Source organism: Tyto alba, unplaced genomic scaffold, assembly GCF_018691265.1.
Source record: "Tyto alba isolate M040663 unplaced genomic scaffold, T.alba_DEE_v4.0 Super-Scaffold_7, whole genome shotgun sequence".
Taxonomy (NCBI): Eukaryota; Metazoa; Chordata; class Aves; order Strigiformes; family Tytonidae; genus Tyto; species Tyto alba.
In genome coordinates this window covers 24818370-24839267 of record NW_024881328.1, presented here as the reverse complement: position 1 = coordinate 24839267, position 20898 = coordinate 24818370, and the positions used below count along the sequence as shown (strand labels likewise).

The 20898-nt window shown below is 43.5% G+C and overlaps 1 protein-coding gene across 3 annotated transcripts in view; it reads left to right on the top strand.

Moving 5' to 3' along the window:
• Positions 1–20898, top strand: part of CHN1 (chimerin 1) — a 105697-nt gene that overhangs the window by 67450 nt on the left and 17349 nt on the right. For 2 of the 3 annotated variants that reach the window (XM_032989679.2, XM_032989680.2), the window contains exons 7-8: positions 5644–5721; positions 19431–19515. In XM_032989679.2, coding sequence (XP_032845570.2) covers positions 5644–5721; positions 19431–19515 — 163 coding nt within the window. Of the gene's footprint in view, positions 1–4674; positions 4747–5643; positions 5722–19430; positions 19516–20898 lie in introns of those variants that run through there. The other variant, XM_032989681.2, reaches the window with a different exon arrangement.

Below are 20898 nucleotides of genomic sequence, written 5' to 3'. Positions count from 1 at the left end.
AAAAAATAGAACTTCTCTCAGGAGCAAGTTTTCATCATTCAACCATGTCTTAAACCCCGACTCCCCTGTGGGTAGCCGTGGACTCAAAGCACGGTTGTGTGTTGCCTGGGCACCTCAGTACACTTTGAGCTTTGTGGGAGCCTGATGTTGTCCATGTGCCAGGTAAATGCGGCTGTGTTGGAACGGCAGCAGGAGAAGTCTTGCCCTGGTGGCTGAGATTGCCTGATGGTCCTTCCCATCCAGCTTCTGAGATGTCAACTTTCTGGTTGAACTTTTAATAGCATCCCTACCCTCAGCTCACACCACGTATCTGTGGGCAGGGGCTATGCCTGGCATTAGCATGTCTACAAGTGAAGAAAATTAAATGAAAACAGCTTATCACCACTTTTAAATAAAAAGTAAAATTTTGGGCTCCCCTTCCCCCCTTGGAACAATTCTGCAAAAGATACGACTGGGAAAATTATATTTAGCATAGAACAAGCCTCCACCAAGAACAGCGCTGAGAAATTGGGCTCAGTTTCACAATCTGACTGATTAGCTTTTGAAAATCGTGTACTGAGCTCATAAAGTGTTCAAGCAAGAAAGGTTTTTCTGAGCATATATGTTTGGCTACGTTAGCTTTACAGGGAAACCAAACACCATAAAACATACAGTGGCTAACTGTATAGCAAACCAAATATCTTGTTTCTTGAGGTATGCACAATAGGGCATCACCTTTGATTTTCAAAAAAATGCATGCAACATAGCTTCTGGTTAATATTATTAATAAAATACATTCCTTAGAGGGAAGAGATCATATTATATATGATCTGAAACAATAAAGACATATTTAGTCATAACAGCATGAAAATAGCATATGAGAATGAAAAGCCTGCAGTGTACTGCACATGCATTCCTGAAACTGAAGAAAACACGATACTGTGTTTGAGAGAGGAGCCAGGTGGTCATGAAACTAAACACTCCATTGTACTGGAAATGCACATGGGCTTCCGGAGGCCTGATCAAATCTAATCTGGGCATTTTAGGACTTATGACCTTAACCTGACTTGAATTTTACTGGGTTTTTTTTTCTGGAGTAATTTTAGTTTAGTACCCAACAAATGGGAATGCATTGATTTGCCTTTTTAGAAAGATAATTTGGCTGATGTTGACTGAATCGTGTGACTGGATTAAACTTACATAATGTGTCTTTTAGAGAGTGACTAATTGGAATTTACTGCAAGCCGTGGATGACTTTAAAATCAATTCTGTGGAGTCTTCATAATAAGACTTACTGATTGTGAGATTAGTGCCAGAAAATACGCATACATTATCTAGCTAATGCTGAGAGCAAACAGTGCTCAAGAAAACAGCTGTTTCTCCTGTACCCTGAAGGACTGCTCCTGGGGGAAGTAAGGAAAGCAGAGTCCCAGTAGGACCTAGACAGAACCACTCTTACAGTTGAGGTTTTAGAACAAATAAAAACATTTGAAATAGCAGGTTACAATCTTTTTTTTCTTTAGTCCATATGTACAATGTAGAACCTCTAAACAGATGTCTTGGTTAAAGGTTGTCGTGTTGCTGGGTTTGGTTTTCTAGTTCTTAAGTCACTAAAATGTACAGGACTGAGAGGCTGGTCTGGTTTCGTGCTCTGCTGAGAGGTTGCTCGACTGCTACTTCCAGTTACTCCATTTGTAGTTCACCTCAATCCTGTGAAATCATGTCCTTAAATTTAAAAAAGACAACCCTGCAGTTTCCTTTCTCCTAGAGTCTGCACAGCATATTGCTCCCTACACATGCAAATGTCTGTCACAAACAATTAATAAAAAATAAAATCTAGACTTTATGTAGAAAAGTGGAAGGGAGAAGACTTTCCTCCCCAAATTTCTAACTCTTTTTCATCCAGTATGTAGCAGACAGGATCTAATAATTGACCCTGTTAAGGCATTCTTCTGAGAGAGCAAGTTCTAAAGATAACTGTTAGAAAATGAAAGGGCTATGGAGAGGAGACTTTGCTGGTGGGTGAGAGTGCAGGAGCCAGTGGTGGAGAGCAGGTATTGAATTAAGAGCCAGCCAAGGGTGTAAGAAGAGGAGCAGGACCTGCAGGCTTCCAGGCTAGGAACAGAAACAGCAGGATTTGAGTTGAACCCCCAGGTCTGTGACTTCATTTGTTTGCTCTCAGGGATGGTGACTCATCTCTGCAATGACTAGGGCTACCTGAGGACAGTGGCTTGCTCTCTCTTACTTTATTATCTCATGTACTGGTAAGCCAAAGATCTGGATCTGCCCAATGACCCAAACTGTAGTCGGGAAGTCTGTCTACAACAGAAATTCCATTCTTTGCTTTGGCTTTCAAAAGAAAGGAAGTGGGCTGTGTTAAGAAGAGCACTAACTTGCAGTGCCAAGCTCCCAAAGTTAGGAAATGGTAGAAGAATGAGCAAAAGCATTATAGAATTATGTAATCTATTTGGGGAAATATATGTAAGAAATAGATAACAAATATATATTTTTCTTCATTTTCCAGTTGCTAGTTTTATGGCTTGAACTTTCTTTTAGTCTAGGTTTCTGGTGTGCCCAACTGTAGTGCATACAGCACATGTGAAGGGCTGTAAGTGTAGGTGAGCCCAGTGTTCCTGTATTTGTAAACAGCAGAAAATGTTTTGCACTGAGCCATGGGAAGCTCATTTATGCAAAACCAAGAAGCGGTCTGAGTTAGATTACTGTAACACACAGTAATGTTAGAATTAAAATTCATAATCTTATAACTACTTTCCAGATTATAATGTGTTTTTATAATCACAGCCATGAGATAGGACCTTTCCCTGTTGGGTAGTTTCGCTTACCTTTTTATTGGCATTCTAAAGATTTAATTTTACAGGATCCAGAGATCAGTTTCAACTAACGGGACTCGAAAGTGCCATTGAAAATAAATCAGTTCTTCAGAATTAGGAAAAAGGAAGATTACAATTAAGGAATAAGTATGTCAAAAAACAAATATGCATGCTTACCAACATCAGAGAGGAAAATTCAGAATTCTTTATTTTGCTTCTTAAGTGGAATTATACAAAATAGTAAGAGTTGATTCTGATAGTAAATGTACTCTTGAAAATTGCTGGGTTATTTATTTCAAACAAACTCAATTTTCAAAGAGTTTATTTCCTAAAGTGAAGTTTTGGTGATTTGTTTTTTACCTTTAAAAAATAAGAGGCAGTTTGGGTTCCAAGGAAGCATGTAACAAAAATACATTTTCAGAACTCCACAATTTGCTTCCTCAGCCTGTTATTGCTCAAAGCTGTTTGGAGAGGATGACTCCTGTGGAGCAGGCTTAGGTCCACCTTGTTCCATGAAGACTTTTATTTGATGTAGTTCTTGGGAATGAAACTGTGATGAAGTGGCTTTAGCTAGAAAGAAAAGTGAGAATGAGCTCAAAAGCTTGTCTGCTTCTTCTTCCCCTCTGTCCCTACTATTCTCACGCTTCCCATAGATGAGATGGTCAGTATTTGCCATCTCTTACCCCTCACCTCATTTTTCTTGATCTCCTCTTGACATGGAGTGTTACACTTAGAAGGTTGTGCAGAAAAATGTGAGGGGGCATGTATTCACCTGCCACAGGAATGAGCGGTTAAAAGCAAGGCAGGCAGATTGAGGTAGCCATTGAAAAAGTATTCCTCAATAGGATGGATCAGCCAGCCTCCTGCTTGTACTGAAACTGGGAACGGAGCCAGATACTCCTGAGGCCCCTGTGTGAGCCACTAATGTCCGACAGCTTCATCCTCTGTAGTCTAGAGCCAGTGTTTCGATTATTAGCTATTAACTTGCATCGCAGATTAGTGGTTGGAGAAGCGCTTATGTTGATCCTTAATCTCAGCAGCCTGACCCTGTGCTGAAACCCAGCAGATTTTTAAAACCTGTGGAGAAGGTACTGGTGGCCATGCAAGGGCACAGAGGCAGGGCTCACGGTGAGCGTTACTCGCAGCTGTATTGGCAGGACTGAGCTAAATGGTACCACTGTGATCCGGCTGCAAAACGCACACCAATTCCACCCAGAAGCCTGCGACAAACTGTGCTTGTCTTTGGTTGTTACTGAGTCATGAGAGATAAAAATACCTTCGCTGCAGAAGGGAGAGTGGTTGCGGTGCTGCAGCCTGTGGCGAGGGGAGGGCAGGCTGCGCTCTGGCTTAGCTGCACAGGCCGGCGCTGCTCAAGGAGGGCCCTCTTGCACCCTAAATGTCGGGATGGCGGTCAGCCCCGCGGTGTAAATCACTGCTGCAGTAAGTCAGATCACAGGTCCGCTTTGGCCGTCCCCGACAAAGACTGTTCACAAATGCTTGGAGAGTGCTAGAAGAAAAAGGGCAGGAGCAGAGGGGCCACCATGGTGTCCCCCGGAGCGGGGCTGCCCCGGCGAGTGGCTCCGGGTGGGCACGGCAGGGTCTGCGCCGGCCCCGTGAGCCGCCTGTGCAGTGGCTCCCGTGGCAGGTTGTTTCAGGGGTTAGTGGTTGTGTGAAATACTGTTTCCTTTGGTTTGTGTGAGGGCGAGCAAGGGACCAGATTGCCCTCTGTGCGTCTCATCCTGAGTCGCATCTGTCCACGCTCCAGGTGTCAGTCCGATGGGAGGCTGTGTGTCATTCACCCCTGTTAACGTCTCTGAATTCCCAGAGAGAGGCACCACAGCGATCCGGGGTTTAGGTCCTTGGCGGAAGCAGTGGTGCGATGAACTTTGGGTGGCGTTTGTGTTCACACCCGTACCGGACGAGGCTGTTACATGATGTGAGTTTGACGAGCCTCTTTTTATACGAAAAGCATCGAAAAATCTCATTTTAAGGGAAGAGTGATGAGCATCAGCAGTTGCATTACCTGCTCCCAGCTTCACCTCCTGGTGCCCAACCTGTGTAGTGGAGGCGGGGGGGGGGGGGGGGGGGGGGGTCGGGGCGAGCCGCTTTCCGTCACGTCCCGTGGGGTTGCGGTTCCCTGACGCCCCCCGAGGGGGAAGAGATGCCATTTTGCAGCGGTGCGTGGCCGCCAGCCTCCCCGCGGGTTCTCCGGCCGTGGCGGGGGCTGTGGCGCCCGGCGGGGGGGGGGGGGGGGGATCGCGGGGCCTTCCCCCCGCCCCGGGGGCGGGGCCGCGCCGCCCCCCGCCACGGGCAGCGGGGAGGGAGGCGCGCGTCCCCGAGCGCGTCCCCGCGCCCCCGCCGCCGATGGAGGGAGCGGCCGCGGGCTGCGCCCCCCCCGCCGCCGGCTGCGCCCCCCCCCGCCGCGGGCAGCCGCCCCCCCCGGCCCGCCGGCCGCCCACCGGCAGCCCCGAGCCCCCCAGCCCGGCCCGCCGAGTTAGCCGCGCCGTGAGCGAGCGCCCTGCCACGGCCGCGCCGCCCCGCCGGCAGGGTTAGGTTCCCGAAAATGGTCCCTTTCGGGTTTTCGGATCGGGTCTGATCCACAGGCAGGGGCGCAGAGCGGGCCGGGGGGCCGCTCCTCCTCCCCCCCGTCAGCTCCAACATGCCATCCAAAGAGTCCTGGTCAGGGCACAAAGCGAATAGGTCTGCGCTGCACAACTCGAAGCGGGAGAGCCGTCAACAAGATTTATTGATAGCAGCCTTGGGGATGAAACTGGGTTCTCAGAAGTCGTCTGTGACAATCTGGCAACCTCTTAAACTCTTTGCTTATTCGCAGTTGACATCACTCGTCAGAAGAGCAACTCTGAAAGAAAACGAACATATTCCAAAATATGAGAAGATTCATAACTTCAAGGTACGAAATTACGCTACTTACTTCTTTTTAAGGCACAGGGGCTATAGTTTTTCTTTAAAAATGGGTACAGTATTGCAAGGAAATAAGATATACGTAGACTATGACTTCCAGGGAACTTAAGTGCTTCAGTTAAATCGCATTGCCAGCTAAGTCAATTAGACATCTTTAGAGCATATCAGCAGAAGAACGAGGATTTTGTTGCTGGCTGCTTGTGTGCATGTGTTTGTTTCAATAATATTTGCCATATCCAGGTTTTCCATTTGAATTGGAATTGTTTTATACCAAGAGAGGTGCTCAAGGTGAGAAAAACTGGCAAAGTTTTCTTTCAATTCAAATGAATGTAGTTCAGTTTTACTCACAACAATATGCCAAAAAATCATTTAGATCTGTGGTTGGAGGGTTACACTGATCTTATCTCAGTTTGTCACTGGTAAATAGCTTTGGAGGTAAGAAGCGTGTTCCACTGCATCTGGATTGAGCAGATGGTCTGAATTTCCCTTAGTTTTTGGCTTTTCTCCTGTGTTAATGAATTGAGTCTGTTGAAAGCAGCGTGGCTTATACATTGGGGCTATTGGAGCTGCTGGCATTAGCAATTACCTTGGGTTTTAATAAAATTTACTTAGTCTTCTATGTAGCTTCTAATTATTGGTTTAATTATTTTAAATAAACGATGTTCTTTGGTAAGAGAGATGTGTCAATACAACATATGCATGTTTTGTGTCTGTATCTGTAGGAAATATCCAGTAAGTATTTATTAATTTAACCTTTTGGGGGTCAAACACATTGCATAATAGGCAGCCTTTATTTGTAAGGCTAAGTGAATTGATGTTATACTGAATTCCTGCAGATGACAGTACAAACTTCATATAGAGCGCCCGAAGACCAGATTTTAACTTTAATGTGTGTTTTTTCTCTTCTGTGTAGCTTTTGATTTTATTTGTTTTAGGAGAAGGGGAAAGCATTAATACAATACAGGCATCTGACGATATAAGCATCTGTTATTTGTCTCTTATTTTCAGGTTTGATTTCCGTCACACGTATGTGCATGTGTGAATGTACACATGCATGCACATAGGTATATTTACCTATCGTCCATCTAATTTTATTTAAACCACCTTCTAGCTTTTGAGTTCAGATAATCACTAAAATTGGAAACTTTACATGATTAGAATGTTTTGTTCGACTTGAGTTCTTCAGTAAAGCACGAATTTGAAAACCATGTACAAAGTGTTACATAAAAATGTGGTTAATATGAATGCTTGGCATAAAAAATACCCTGCTGGCTGTCAGTTAAACAAAGAGCATTTTTTTCACAGGCTTCTGAGGTGTCCTAGAGATCTGAAATGTCTTGCAACTTTAATTTGTTCCTTAGAGTTTGAAGATAATTCTTGCAGATGCCAGCAGGTAGTGATTTTCCACATACTACACTGTATGTCAGATAGTATGTGTTTAATTTTGCACACATCCGTATTCCTTAGTTGCTTTCCTTTAGCATCCTGAAATACATCTGTTTTGAAAATAATCCCATAACCTGATTTTCATGTTTGGGTTTGTTTATTTGTTTTTCTTCTAGAAACTGTTTCTGGAAAGTTTGGGAGCTGTGAGTTTTCCAGCCTTTTTTCAAAAACAAACTGTGTGTCTGATCCAAGGTCATAGCTACGGCACAAACTTTCCACACAGATTGTTTTCTTTATAATATTTGTACTGTAGTTCCTTTATACACATGGTTGACAGAAAAATATGCCTTGAGAAGTAACTCTTAAGTCAGTGAAATGGAGTCACCTTACACAGATAATTTTTGGTGTAAAAAAGTAGAAGGGAACGAAACCCCTTACTCCTTAAAGCGTGCGCAGCAGCCAACCTACCTGCTAAAGGAATGCTGCTGGTGTTCACGAGCTCTAAATGTGGCCACTGTCCCATTTTTAAAACAAATAACCATTAGCCCTTCATAATTATTGCGTTATAGCTCTGAAATGAATGGCCATCGTTAGCTCATGCATTTCTCTCCTTTATCATTCCTTGCATCTGTAAGATTTTTCTTCTCACACATATAGACATTTTTTAAAATGTCTGCAGAAGTCTTCTAGGTTGCCTGCCAAGCAGCAAGTGTGCCACCCATGTGGAAAGGAAGGAAATGTCAGGCCTAGAGTCTTGAACCTAGACTTTTGAAACAAAACAAGAAAAAGCAACCCAGAAATGAAATACATTTACATAGTTCAGCTAACCAGCAGTGACTGCTGTCCCCAGAGGCTCAGCCAGCAAAAAGGCAGACACACACTGCTTTGTACCTCCGCAGCTAATCTTCTCTTCGTTACACAGACACGAGGCAACAGATAGGGACCCCTAACCCTTTCCTGGCTGCTTCTTTGATCAGTCACATCGCTAGTCATAGAAATGAAGGGGTCTCAGGAATCCTTTTATACTGGAAATGCTGTAACATCCCAGCAGAGGGAGAAGAAGTGGGGAATCATTAATGCACAACAGCTAGCACTGTTGTCTTGGAGAAGGGAGGACGACAGCAGCAGCCGCTCCGGAGGCGGGCTGGGGTTAGCAAACACCCAAGAGGCTTGGCCACAGGTTTGGAGACCTCGATTCTCCCTCTGCCTCTGCACCTCCTGTCATTGTGGGATGAGTAAGTGGGGACACAGGTGGAGTTTGGACCCTCAGACTCTGTTGCCTCCAGCAAAGCTCAGGTAGAGGAGCATCGTGGCAGAGAAGCAGTGTAGTGATGGTCTTCACAGGAGTGCAGATGCCTAGGGAAGGAGCGAACGTGAAAGCTGCTTTTAACTCTTAAATCGTCAAGAGGTCTCTTGAATAAATCTGTTAATCTGCGTTTTGCTCTGAGGGTTGTTTGAAAGAAGAATGTAAAGACAGCCCTGCTAGGAGTGCTGACATGGCTGGGTTTCTGAAAGGTTTTAATCTTATTTAAATCTGCTGGAATGTGTGTTGTCTCCTGCCTGAAGAGAGGAGGCTGGCTAGCCAGGGTCACGGGGAGCTCTGCAGGCAGAGCTGGCCGGTAATGATCTCCTCCAGCTCCGTAATATTCTCCTGGCTGGGGAGGTCTGGTCTCTTATGAGCACATCTCAAATGCAAATATGAAGTGGCTGAATTCTCTTAAATTAATCTCCATAAGTAAAGAAAGGGACGATGATTTATAAATGTCAGATCTGACTGAGTGTTTAATGCCTATTCCTCAGAATGAGAGTTAGGTATTAAAAATATTTTTTTAAAGCATATTTGGGCTTCTTCTAATTTATAAAAAGTTTTCAGCTAATATTTCTGTGTTCTCCTCTACAAATCTAACATAAAAGATTCATTTTCTATCATTGCAAAATACCAGCTAAACGAGGTCTGAATTGTTTGACACAGCATTTTATTTAGCTCTAATTGAATAATGGGATTTGAAGGAGAGCTAGGACTTTGAGTGTTAGTTGATGGGGTCTGTTTGCATATTTGATTTCTTTTGCTTTCTCTCCATATACTCTGCTTTTCTGAAATCCAGCACACTGAATGAGATATCACGTAAAAGGAATCATCAGACCAAATCAGGGCAGTCACTTCACTATCCTCAAAATTTCAGCCCCACCTGCTTTCGTGGAAAGGCTTTTCCTCTCTTTCAGTTTCTTATCCATTATGGGGAAGAAATCTCCCCATGCTCTCTGGTACACATGTATCTGTGTATGTGATGGATATCAAGTTTGTTCTTCCACCCAATGTAGATGAACAATAGCCTCTTCTTTTTGGAAGCTCTGAGAGATCTGTGGTTCTGACAAGCATAGCTGAAGCCAGTGGTGTTATTTTCTTACGAAAAGAAGCTTTGTCATAGGGGAAAGTTCTGCAGCATTTCATAGAAGCAGACAGAGCAGATTTATACCTAATCGTTCCCATAAATTTATTCTACAGCAATAAGAATGCTTTTTTCTGTCCCTTATAAATCCCATATTTGCTTATCTTCTCCTCAAATTACAGCAACTGTGATAGCTTGTAAATTAAAATACAATTTCTTACCTAGCTGATGTCTGATCCATTCAATAGTTTTAAGGGGAGGAAGCAGCTCGGCACCTCCTGGGCAAGCAGGTGAAGGAGGAGCTTCAGGCAACAGCAGAAACCTCACATTTGAGGGGAGAAGGGCCCTGTGGCAAGGTGCCATGGGGACCGAAACGTTCCAGGTTGGTTATTGAGAAGAGGACTAGGGGGACCTCTGGGTTGGGGTGTGTGAAGTGTGCTTTAGGCCAAAGGACTTACACAGCAGGGGAATCCAAGTTGGGTTTAAGGTTACCCAATCTCTTCTCTCTCTGGTGAGGCAGTTTTTGTTAGGGTACTAAACACACAGGATGCCCCTTTCTCAGCCCTCCAGACTTTCTGTCTGTGCATCTCTTCATCTCTCCATCTCCTACCTTGTCATAGTTTAACCTCAGCCAGCAACTAAGCACCACACAGCCGCTCGCTCACTCACCCCTCGTGGGATGCGGGAGAGAATCAGAAGAGTAAAAGTGAGAAAACTCATGGGTTGAGGTAAAGCCAGTTTAAGAGGTAAAGCAAAAGCCATCCACGCAAGCAAAGCAAAACAAGGAATTAATTCACCACCTCCCATGGGCAGGCAGGTGCTCAGCCATCCCCAGGACAGCCAAGCTTCATCACACATAATGGGTACTTGGGAAGACAAATGCCAAAACTCCAAATGTCTCCCCCTTCCTCCTTCTTTCCCCAGCTGTGTATGCTGAGCCTGCCACCATATGATCTGGGATATCCCTCTGGTCAGTCGGGGTGGGCTGTCCCAGCTATGTCCCAACTCCTTGTGTACCCCCAGCCCACTTGCTGGTGGGGTGATGTGTGAAGCAGAAAAGGCCTTGTCTCTGTAAGCACTGCTCAGCAGTAAGGAAAACCCTGAATTATCAACACCATTTTCAGCACAGATCCAAAACATAGCCCTATACTAGCTACTATGAAGAAAATGAACTCTATCCCAGCCAAAATCATCACACCCCTACATCCCATAGTTTTTTGCTGTTAAAAAAAAAAAAAAAAAAAAAAAGATATGCCTCATGAGGTACCTTCTGCCCTGAGTCCATCCCTACCGGACATGGAACGTCTTCTGCACCTCTTCCCCACCTCATGCGATGCTTTGGACTTGGGCACTGATCCTGCCTCTTTGGAGAAAGCAGTAAAACTATGCTTGAAAAATGTTAATGGCAAGAAGGGCAGCCATGGAAGAGGAGCATTAGCTCTGAGTTTAGGGATGATGGCTTAAAAGGAGGAGGAAAGGCGAAAATTTGAGATTAACAGCAGGACATCTCCTGGGTAGTGAACCTTGTTAGTCAGTGCAATAACCTCCCCTTCACTTGGCAAATCTGAAATAAGCCTGAACAAAACACCTTAAAGGTCTTTACACCCCTCCAGCTTGTGTGACTCATGGGCCCTGGGGAATTTTTAGCTCCCTTGGCTGGTTATAGGTATTCCTTCAGACACCTCTGGCTCCTGATGACTTGAGCCAGCGGAGCGCTCTGCAGGTGTTTTGTAACTGCCGACAGTTCAAGGCACAAAACCACTCTTCTGCCTAGATTAGTGCTGTGGTGCTTCACTGAAGCAAGAAGGTATCTGTGCCTGTCAGAGCTGGACTGAAATCTGTGTTGCCATGCATCATTTTCCCTAGGATATTGTCTCATTTCTCTCTTGCTGCTCACAAAATAGATATGTCTCCAGAAGACTGTTTTTTGCTGTCTTTCTGTGCAGTACTTGGTACTGTCATGCTGTTTCTTAGTTACTATCTTACTAATGCCTGAGACAGCACAGTCAATTAATTGTAATAAGTAACAGTTGCAAGGCTGCTTGATGAATCAATGAACATTCAGAACATAATTCCCTTTCACGCCAACACTTCTTCCAGAGAGGAAAGATGGTTTTCCATGGTTGCTTAAGCCAAGTTGGCAGAGATGCTGATGAGTCTTGTTTGTTGAGATTCCTCATCTCCCTCCTCAACTGAAGCAGCATCCTGGCTTTCTCTCTGAGGGTGACCCATTTGAAAGGCCGAACGGGGAGCTCTAGAGAAGAGACAACATGTTTTTCCAGAAATAACTGGGGGTAGAATATAACCTTAAATGTGCACAAAAAGTGAAGGCTCAGGTGAGGACCAGTCTCTACTGGAAAGGCTTTGCCAGTATAGAGAGACTCAAGCATCATTTTAATGGAGAGACTGCTGATTTTAACAAGAGTTACTCTGCAGGTGAAAGTTGTACTGCTTCTTTGAAACAAATATGCTAACCTGGCCCTGGCCCAGATTTTACTGGTGTAATTGCATCTGTGCTAGGTGCTTTGCTAGTGTGAAAAGTCGTATCAAATAGCTTCCACACCATATCTTACTATTCTAACAAGGGGTGCTCAGCAAAGCCATGCCTAAACACTGGGAAATGGAGAGATGGAAAGTGCAGAAGAAATGCTGCAAAAAGACCAGAAACTATAACAAATTCTTACTATATTAAGCAGAGCCATTTTCCTGTGACATCTGACATGAACTCGTTTCTATTTCTGATCTTCTGAAAACTGGGGCAGATGCCGATTTGGGGTAAATTGGACTAGCTCTGCTGAAAAGAGGATGCTGATTTTTTATTAGGTACGGACCTGGCACTGGACATATTTTCAAAACATCTTTAAGTGAGTCACAGCACTCAAATGAGTATTCAGAAAGAGAGCTGGGTGCCTTTAGCACAGTCCCCAGGGAGGGTCTCTGCACGTTCTCACAGATAAGAAAACATCAGGAAATTTGATGTTTCTTTTAGAGTTGTAGTAGTTGAGGAAAAAAAATGTTCAAAGGCAGGAAAAATAACTAGAGAACAAAGCTGGAGACAAACTTCCACAAAACTGCTGAGATCTCATCAACTCTATGTTGTTTCTTCTGAAACTCATAGTGTGTTGTAAGACAGTTCAAGCCAGAGAAGCTTCTAGGCATTGATGGATTTTAGTCTCCCAAGGTATGTATTTAATGTTGCTTTTACTTTTTTACTTTTTTTGGAAAAGCCAGGGCTTTTCCAAAGCAGATTCCAAATAGCACAATATTATTCAACCCTTTCTGAATTCTTAGTGCTAGTCTCTGAGTTCAAGCTTTGTCTTTGGTTTTTTTTTTTAAAAAAACAAAACAAAAAACTAAACCAAACATTTTTTTTCTAAATCCTTGATTTATTGAAGCTGTAATTCCTTCCTACCACACCAGTAGTTTTATGAGTCCCCTGATGTGGATCCTGTGAGTCTTCCATGTGGACAGCCCCAAAAATGGATGAGCTCGTATCTGTGGTGAAGCTTAGAAATGCTCTGCTGGGGAGGACTGGGAGTTTGCCTCAAGGAGCATGTAGAGCATGTTGTACTCCCTCATCATCAACAGCTTTTCCTCCAAATTAGCCTTAGCATCCTTGCAAAACCTTTTCTTTAGGAATCTCTTAGGGTTTTGTAGTCTATTTACATTATTACATATATTATTTACATCATTATATATAGTATGTGTGTGTGTATATATATATACACACAATACTAATTCTAAGGATTTTAGTCAATTTTCACCTCTAGTTTCAGATTTTTTTGTGTGGTCACAGGTGTCAAGTAACCTGGGCCTGGAATAAAATGGATAATGTTCCAATTTCTAGATATCAATTAAAAACCTGCTATTCCATTCTGAAAGAAAGGTGGCCATTTTCATTGAACTTACAAGCAAAAAAAGCCAACAACCTGCTACTCTCCAGTTTTTTGCTTTGGTTCTCGTAGAGCACAACCTAACCACAATTTCCAGCTGTTCCCATCTCTGCTGACATGATCAGCACAAACCAGAAAGTAAACAAGACACGACATCGCTTCTGGCTCCAAGTGGGTGAGGACCTGGGGGAAGGTTTGCCCACTCAGCATTCGTGTCAGTGTACCCACTGGCGACAACAATGCTATTTATACGCCACGCTCGGAACGATGCAGCATTCAGCCAGTATCTCTCCTCTCAAGAGCTGCTGGACAAAGTCATCAGGACAGTCCCAGGCTGGCTCCCCAGGCTTAGCACCCCAGCTGGTCCAGGCAAAGTCAGCTCTAGTTTTGGAGAAGGTATGTTCCAATGGTCTCAGTTACTTTCGTTCCTGTGACACCTTTGCATGAAAGCAATTATCTTGCAGATACGGCTCAGCCGTGTGGGTTGTCATGGCAGTATCTTCACTTCTCAGATTACTCATCGGCAGCAATATTTGCCTCACAGGAGGGATATCGTGCTGGAATATGGGGAGTGCTTGAGACCCTTCTTTTAGAGGTACTGGCTAATCATTGCAATATATGCAAGAATTAAATTGAAGCATTGCCCAAACTGGTAGTTGAGTCAATTGACTTTCTCGCTGATATCTCTTCTGTACCCTTCACATCCCGGCAATCTCTGCCTGGACCAGGGATGGATGAAAAGGGCATGCCTGTTGGGTGCCAGCATGGGTATGCTCAGTCCCTGATAAAATCAGCTGTGACAGGGATGACAGACATTAATAATACAGGCTGAGTTCATTGTTTTAATTGAGACTTACGATGTCTCCCATATCCAAGTAAAAGCTTGGTAGAGTCCCAAAAGGCAGAATTCAGCTAGGACCACTGAGCTGACAGTCTTCATCAGCAGGGCCCCATCATACTTGGGAATTTGTTTGAAAGCCAGTGTAGCCAGCAGAACTGTACCTTTGGAGCACCACGCAGTACAAATGCTTGGTGTGTGCCATTTATTCGGTCCCTGGTTAGCTTGGTCTCTTTGAGCACCAACAAGGCACAAGAGTGTAGAACTCTGGTAGCCCAAGAGGGTGGATCAGCAGTGGTTTTTTCCATCCTTTTTCAAGTTGATGTATTTCATCCCAACACAGACAGTAATGCCTGGATTTTCTAAAACCTGTTATTCTCACCAGCATTTCAGCATGGAGGGCCATGGAAGAGTTGCTCCATACGGAGCAGGGTCCTGCTGGAGCAGGCATTCAGGGAGACCATGGCAGCAGCCTCTCAACAAAGGAAGGCTTTTTTGTATACTGTCACAAAGACACTTGTTTTCTGTGTTCGGTGTTGATTTTGTGTAGCCATGGTTTGTCAGATCCAGCCCTGCTTTCTTTCCAGCAGTGGCTTTGCTAAAGCTCTGCCGATCCATCGTGTTCTCTCATAGCACATTTGCACACTTTGCTGATATTTCCTCATTCTCTTCCTCCCTGCCTTGACAAGTGATATAATGCAAGTTTCCCAGTTATGAATACTAATTATCTGCTGGCTCATTCTTGGTTTTCAGACAGCAATCAAGACGAGCTGAACAACTGCCTAGTAAAAACCAAAAGCGTAAAAAGTAAGTGGAGTAACGAGATACATGGGTAACTAACTTCAGCAGTGACCTTTGCAGAGCCTGAGAAATAAGGGTGAGAGATCTGCTTGAGGAGTTCTCAGCTTGTGGTATAATCTCTTAGAGCCACCGGATCATTCTTTATTTGGTTCTCCTAAAAGTTTGTCTCTTTTTCTAAGAAATATTTTAATGAAATGCAAAACAAAAAAGAATTAAATTATATAACACTTATTAATCACAGGAGTTAAGCTGTTTTTCCCTGTGTATAAGAAAATGTCTTTCAAGCCTAAGCAAAAACCTGTCCCCCTGTGTAAGATGACAGTAGTTAAATGTTTATTATACCTTGCTGATGTTGCAGGAGATTTCAGAACAGAAATGCTTCGGTGTAAGCCCAATGTGTGGCTCGCCTCTTACCTCAGACTTGCAGGACAGTTTAGTAGTAGAGTTTTACCTAGTTTTTGAAACAGGTATTTTCCTTTAAAATTATCTAGATTTTTTTTTTAAATTTAATATTTCCCCTGGAATTTTACAAATTAAGATTAAAACCAGTTTATCTTGCTCTCCTGCTCACTCCTTTATCCACATTCTTAAAAAATCGCTTGCAGTTGAAGCCTTATGGAAAGAGAGAAAAAGATTTTTGGGGTGGGAGTGAGAATGGAAGGGTTGGGAGATATAAAGCCACAGTTGGCAATCCTGCTCTCTCACATTTTATAAGACAGTAAAATCTGCATATGGCAGATGCTCTTTTTATAAGAGGAAAGAAACCCCTTGTAATTTAAGTCAGGATCCCTGGGACTCTGCTGGGTGTGTTTTCAGAAATTTTTCTGGAAAGCCTGTTTTAGTTTTGAAAACAAGCAAGTCGCTTGGCAGATTTTTAGAATGTGGAATTAAATATAAAAATCAGAATGCTATATTAAACAGTGTCATGTAATAAATGCAGTATTGTTTGCAGGTGCTGGCTCTTGAACTAGCAAAGGGATGCAAACGTGTTTCTTTTTAGCATGCTGCCAGGCCCCACTCTGCAGGATGAAACAGGATTAGAGGCTGTTCTGACCTCAGAAGGCCAATTTTTCACTATTTGCTGGCATCACTTACTGTGTCTGATTTCATTTCCAGAGATGGTGTGTATTCAGACCAGTGCAGGGTTAGACGTTCACTTCTGCTTCGTGGTAGTGGGAGGGTGAACACTTCGGCACCGCTGAGCTCTGGGAAAAGACAGCACCACTTAAACTGCAGAAGAGCCTTCAGAGCTGATCCTCGGGGTTGTGTACACCAGAGCCAGAAGGACATTATGGCTTTTGGGCCTGCTAATTAATATTACCAGAGAACCTCCCTATTGCATGTCAGATAAAGGATGAAGCAAGATGGAGCATTATGGAACACAGAAAAACCTACCCACACCTTTTAATTTGTTTTGAGTTTGCAACCAGAGTAATAGATAAGAAAGAGTAATTTGGATGGGGCAGTGTAAAGCTGAGCAGGCTCTGGATAAGTCTTCTAACAGAGAAGTTAATTTCTTAACTGATGATATGGAAAGGCATTTCAGTATTTGGATGAAGCCTGCATGTATGGGACGAGAGAACAGTGCTAATGATGCTGAGACAGTGATCCTGAAAGGCAGAATCAATCCTGGTCTTGTGAAGGGTGACCAATACATGCAGTGTTGGTAGGGAAGAGGAAAGTCTGTTTTGTCCTTGTCATTTTTAAGTTGATGATGAGTCATATGAACTTCTCTGAGGGGTGAGCTGAGAGCCAGGATAAGGTTAGGAGAAGTGGCTATATTAGAAAGGTTGGGGTTCTTTTGTATGTAGGTGGATAATAGTTATTAGAGACATAAGAGAAACTAATCTAGAAATAGAGAAAATCATAATAATAAAACTAAAAATGAAGGGAGGCATAAGGTTGGAGTGGCAGCTTTGGTATGTGGTAGACCCTGCAGAAGAGTTCCTAGGGAGAGTCAGGAGGAGGTAGAAATGTGTAAACCATGGTGGGGAGCAAGATGCCAAGAAGGAGGGATGTTCACTGTTAAGCCAACAACCAGTTAAGAGATTGGGCACCTGAGGTTTGGTGAGTGTCAATGCTGGAAATGGCCCTGGAGAGGCCAGGATAGGACCCCATCACCCAGGGAAAGCATTAGAAATGCTTCAGCAAATGGCACATTCAGTGAATTTGATTAATTGAAATCAGCAAGCAGAGGGGCACAGGATAATATCATTCTTTTTATTTAGCAAGAAATATTAATGTGTCAGAATTTGTTCTTGTTCTGCTTAAAGAAATAAGTTAAAATGTCAGCATTTCAAGGAACAAGACAAAATTCCCCCTACTTTACAATCAGAAATACTGAAAATAAAAATTTAAAAATATTCTCTTATAAGACTGAAAAGGATTCTGAAAAAAAGATTATTTTTTTCTCAAACTTTTGAACTGTCACTTTTGTTTCAATTTGCCTCAATGGGAATTTTGAGAAATATTTTAAATGAGTGTTTGGGGGGGGAATGTTCCTTTGAGCAAAAAGAAAAAGATGTGACGGAAAGGAAGGTGGTTTTGTTTGTTTTTCCCTGAAAAAGTTCTGTTAGTCCTGCAGGTATTAAAGCCCAGTGTTTTGCTTGAGGATATTAGAATGTGCTTATTCTGGGAAGGGAACACTGCCAAAGACCTGAAATAAAGACACGGGGCTGAGGAAGAAAGCCAAGAGGATGTGGGTAGTGCAGGTGGGTAACGGAGAAGAAGGTGTGAAAAATCTCTTTGTGCTGAAAGGAAAAAGGAAAATGGAGATTACAGCTGCCGACAGTCTTGTCATCGTTTGCGTTGTAGCAGTCAGCTGGAGCTGCAGGCAGAAGGGGGCTTGTGGAGCACGTCACACCTTCAAAAGGCGCGTGGGAGTGGGTGCGGACGGCAGCTAGCCCGGCTGGGGGAGGCAGCCTGTGCCAGAACTGGGGGAGAACGTGACACTTCGCACCATTGCACTTCCTCCTGAGATGCTCAGCAGCGCAGGGCTAGAGGCGATTAGAGGCCTATCTTAGCACAGACCCGCACGTGAATCCCTTGGTGAATTCCAGAGTAACTTTCCAGACTAACCGAGCAATCTACCTTGCTGCTGCATCGTGGGCAGCAAATGCCCAGGAGGCTGCAGACCTTCCTGTGGGCAAAGCTGAAACGTGGTCTGAATTGCTGGGTGCTGCTCTGGGTTGTCACTTGTTCGAGGTAAGTGTCACCTAGGATCCAGCTGCCACTTAAATTGGTGGCGCAGGGGATGCTCGCCACCTCGGTCAGGCTGCTTTGCCTTTTGCTATTTATAACCAGAGCTCTGTGCGGATGCCAGGCACGCGCCTTTCCACCAGCCCCTTCTCTCTCCTGCTCCACACTGATCCAGCCGGGCCGTGCACGTGCGTGAGGTTGCTGCCTGCTCTCATACCCGCTCAGTAACTCTGGAGAACCGAATGCTTAAGCCTAGAGCATTTTTACTACATTTCACTGCAAATTTCATTTCTTTATGATCATCGGTTACTGATTTTTTTTGTCAGCCTGTCTATTCTAAATAGAAGCTCAAAGCCTTGTACGCTGGCTAAGGAAGTGATGATTTTCTCTGTAAAGCATCCTGTGGTTTCCTACAGCAGGAACTTTATCAGAATAAAATCAGAAGCAGCTAATGGTAGCTGCAGGATTTGTAACAAGCATGTGAGCTGGGATTGAAAGCAGCATCGGGTTTTTTCTTCTTTAGCTTTGAATTTTTTCCTGGTTTGGTGGACTCTTTTTCCCATTTACTAGATTCATTTGGAGTTTCAATATGTAGCATTAGTCTGAAGAGAATTAATTTCCTTTTAGAGTTATTCTGAACTGGAAAGTCCCTAAATGCATTTGCAGTATTTCTGTGTAGCACTGGTATTTTCACCTGGCAGGACTCCCTCTGCCCAAGGCAAAATCTTGCAGCCCCCTACACATTTCACACAGTACCTTATGGAGGGGAGGGCAAAGCAGAAACCATTTTAAATTGAGAGGTGAATTCTTGCACGGTCACTGCAAAAGCCTCACCTCGTGGGTAAAATCCTGCCCAGACAGAGGGGTGCCGAGAGGCGGGAGAAGGGCTGCGACCTGCCATTGCTCCTCTGCCCCACACACCCTGGGAGCAGACACCCCCAGACCCGGTTCTGCGGCTCCGGATGGCTTGAGATGGAGAGCTTCCATTTCCCGAAGGTCTGCAAGAGTCTCGGCAGTTAAACCTTTCTTACATTTCTTTCTTCTGTTCCTGCGGTGATAAAGGGAAGCTTCCAGCGACTGCGTGGTGCCTTTGAAGAAGAAGAATTCTGCCTTGTTTAGACACATTGATATTGATTTCTGTGAAACAGTTGGGTCATTTTCTGTAATTTTCCTTTCTGCTACTGTCTTCCAGGTGCACACGTTCAGGGGCCCGCACTGGTGTGAATACTGCGCCAACTTTATGTGGGGCCTCATTGCTCAGGGAGTAAAATGTGCAGGTAACAGTTATTCAGTCTTCTTTTCCTAAGATGGTCTTAATGTCATAACTATTTAATGTGCTGCCTGCTCCACTGTAACACCGTGTGGCAGGGGGTCCTTTCTGGCCCCTGTTAAAATCAAAGAAGGGGCCACATCCACTGTGTGGCTGACGGTTACAGGTACCTGTTTCAGTAACATCACTGCAGTGACACAGAGCACCTCGAGCACTCACGGAGGGGAAATTATGATCATCATGAAGGGATTTTTTTTTTCTTCTCTTTTAGAATGGAGGAGAAAACAGGCAGATGCTTTGTTAGCTTTATTTCTTTTATATATATTGGTAGGTAGGAGAAAGTCACTTAGGATCTCAATGTGCAAGGTGGGCATCAGCAAATTTCAGGTTGCTGCTGTGAAACAGGCATTCAGGTTAATTTTATGTATAAGCCAGCAGACTCGCAGCTAAGTCATGTCTCCTACTTGCAAACTGAAAAAAAAGTTAAGAACAGCGATGATGAATAAGGGATGCATACTGAAATGTTACATAAACATTCAGGTGCTGGTAGAAATGTATTACACGCATGGGTGTCACTGCAGGCATTTCTGGGATAAAGCCTCTCTGAAGTAAAACAATTTGACAGTTTTATTGATATGATTCTTCTGAAAAGAAAGGACAGTCAGCTTTTTTCAAAGGCAAAAAAAAAGGATCAAAGTGATCAAAATAGTTTACTATATTTAAAAAGTATTTTATGACATTCTAGCAAGCAACCACATTTATAAAAATGGTGCAAAGAAATGTTGATGTATGAAGACCTGCGTATGTTGCCCTGGAAACTGAATTTTCAAGCTAATTTAAGAAAATCTGCTCTGTCTAAAGCTTTCTGAAGCCTTGTCTCAAGCAAATAAGAGGTCTTTTTATCACAGAACTGCAAAACAATGTAAAACTTAAAATAATTTACAGCCAAATAGGATTGAAATATTTTTAAATCCTACCTCTATTATTTGAATGCCATATTCTGTTGTTATCGATAGACTCTGCATTGTCCATGGTGTATTAGAGAGTGCAGATCTGTTTTAAGAAATTATTATGTAAAAATGGCATTTTCTTTCTCAGTATTTTCCCCCTGCTAAGTATTTAGGGTTGCAGCCATGTCCTTCACCTATGAATTAAGATTGTTAGTACTTTTTACTGCTGTTGATTTTGCACAGATTGTGCAGTGCTAGAAGAGGAAGCCTGATTTTGTTCTTGAATTGTTTTCTGATTAAAGTAGTAAGGTTTTGATGGCACATGAGCCAGTAAGTGTGCCATCTTCCTTCCTTGCCTGAAGTAGATTCCTCAGTTTTGGTATTTAGGAGAAATATAAAGTATTTTTCAGATTTATGTTAAATAACTTCGATCCAGAAGA